The sequence below is a fragment of the Sphaeroforma arctica genome, assembly GCF_001186125.1.
Source record: "Sphaeroforma arctica JP610 unplaced genomic scaffold supercont1.8848, whole genome shotgun sequence".
NCBI lineage: Eukaryota > Ichthyosporea > Ichthyophonida > Sphaeroforma > Sphaeroforma arctica.
Window position 1 is genome coordinate 1 of NW_014031710.1, and position 827 is coordinate 827.

Here is an 827-nt window from a genome sequence, read left to right on the forward strand (position 1 = left end):
GTAGTAGTATATATTATATATATATATATATATTATATATATATATATATATATATATTGTTGTGTGTGTGTGTGTGTGTGTGTGTGTGTGTGTGTGTGTATGTGGTGACTTGTATTGTTCGGTAAACGCACATGCTTGTATTAATCAATTGAGTTTAGGGCTTAAATCCTAGATCCTCATACTATTGGACAGGATGATGACACTACGAAACAGTCCAGTTTTCATCTTCTATGCTGAAGTTGGCACACCAAACGATGATATACAAGATTGAACCGTCTAAAAATAGAACACTGCATATATACCTACCTATTTCTATGTACAGTAAGATCTATTCCGACACAGCCGTAGGTACACCGGACTATGTGTCACCCGAAGTGCTCGATAGTCAGGGTGGCAAAGGTTACTACGGCAAGGAATGTGACTGGTGGGCTGTGGGAATAGTCGCTTATGAAATGATGTGTGGAGACCCCCCGTTCTCATCCGAATCTCTGGTAAGCGGCCTGGTGGTGTTGGTATATATATACATACATACATACACACACACATATATATATATACAACACACACACACAAACACACACATACATATATATATGTATACATAAGTAAAACATGTCATACCGCTAGCCACTGCTGTTTTGCGCCCATCAGCCACAACACCTCAGCCTTCGGACAGTACCGAACTGCCTTTTGCAACAACTGCTGTAGCGAGTCCCTGTGTTATGAGTCAAACATTGTAAACTCATGTTTAAATACTACGTTTGCGATAAACAACGGGTACGGCATACATTGTGCTATAAATCCTAAGACATGGTTACACATACAT

At 39.4% G+C, this 827-nt stretch overlaps 1 protein-coding gene across 1 annotated transcript; it reads left to right on the top strand.

Moving 5' to 3' along the window:
* Positions 1-315: 315 nt before the first annotated feature.
* On the top strand, positions 316-492 carry SARC_16770 (hypothetical protein; the record flags this gene model as incomplete). The annotated part of the gene is made up of 1 exon (XM_014289125.1): positions 316-492. A coding segment is annotated over one exon (177 nt), but the record flags the coding sequence as incomplete, so codon positions are not given.
* Positions 493-827: the final 335 nt, after the last annotated feature.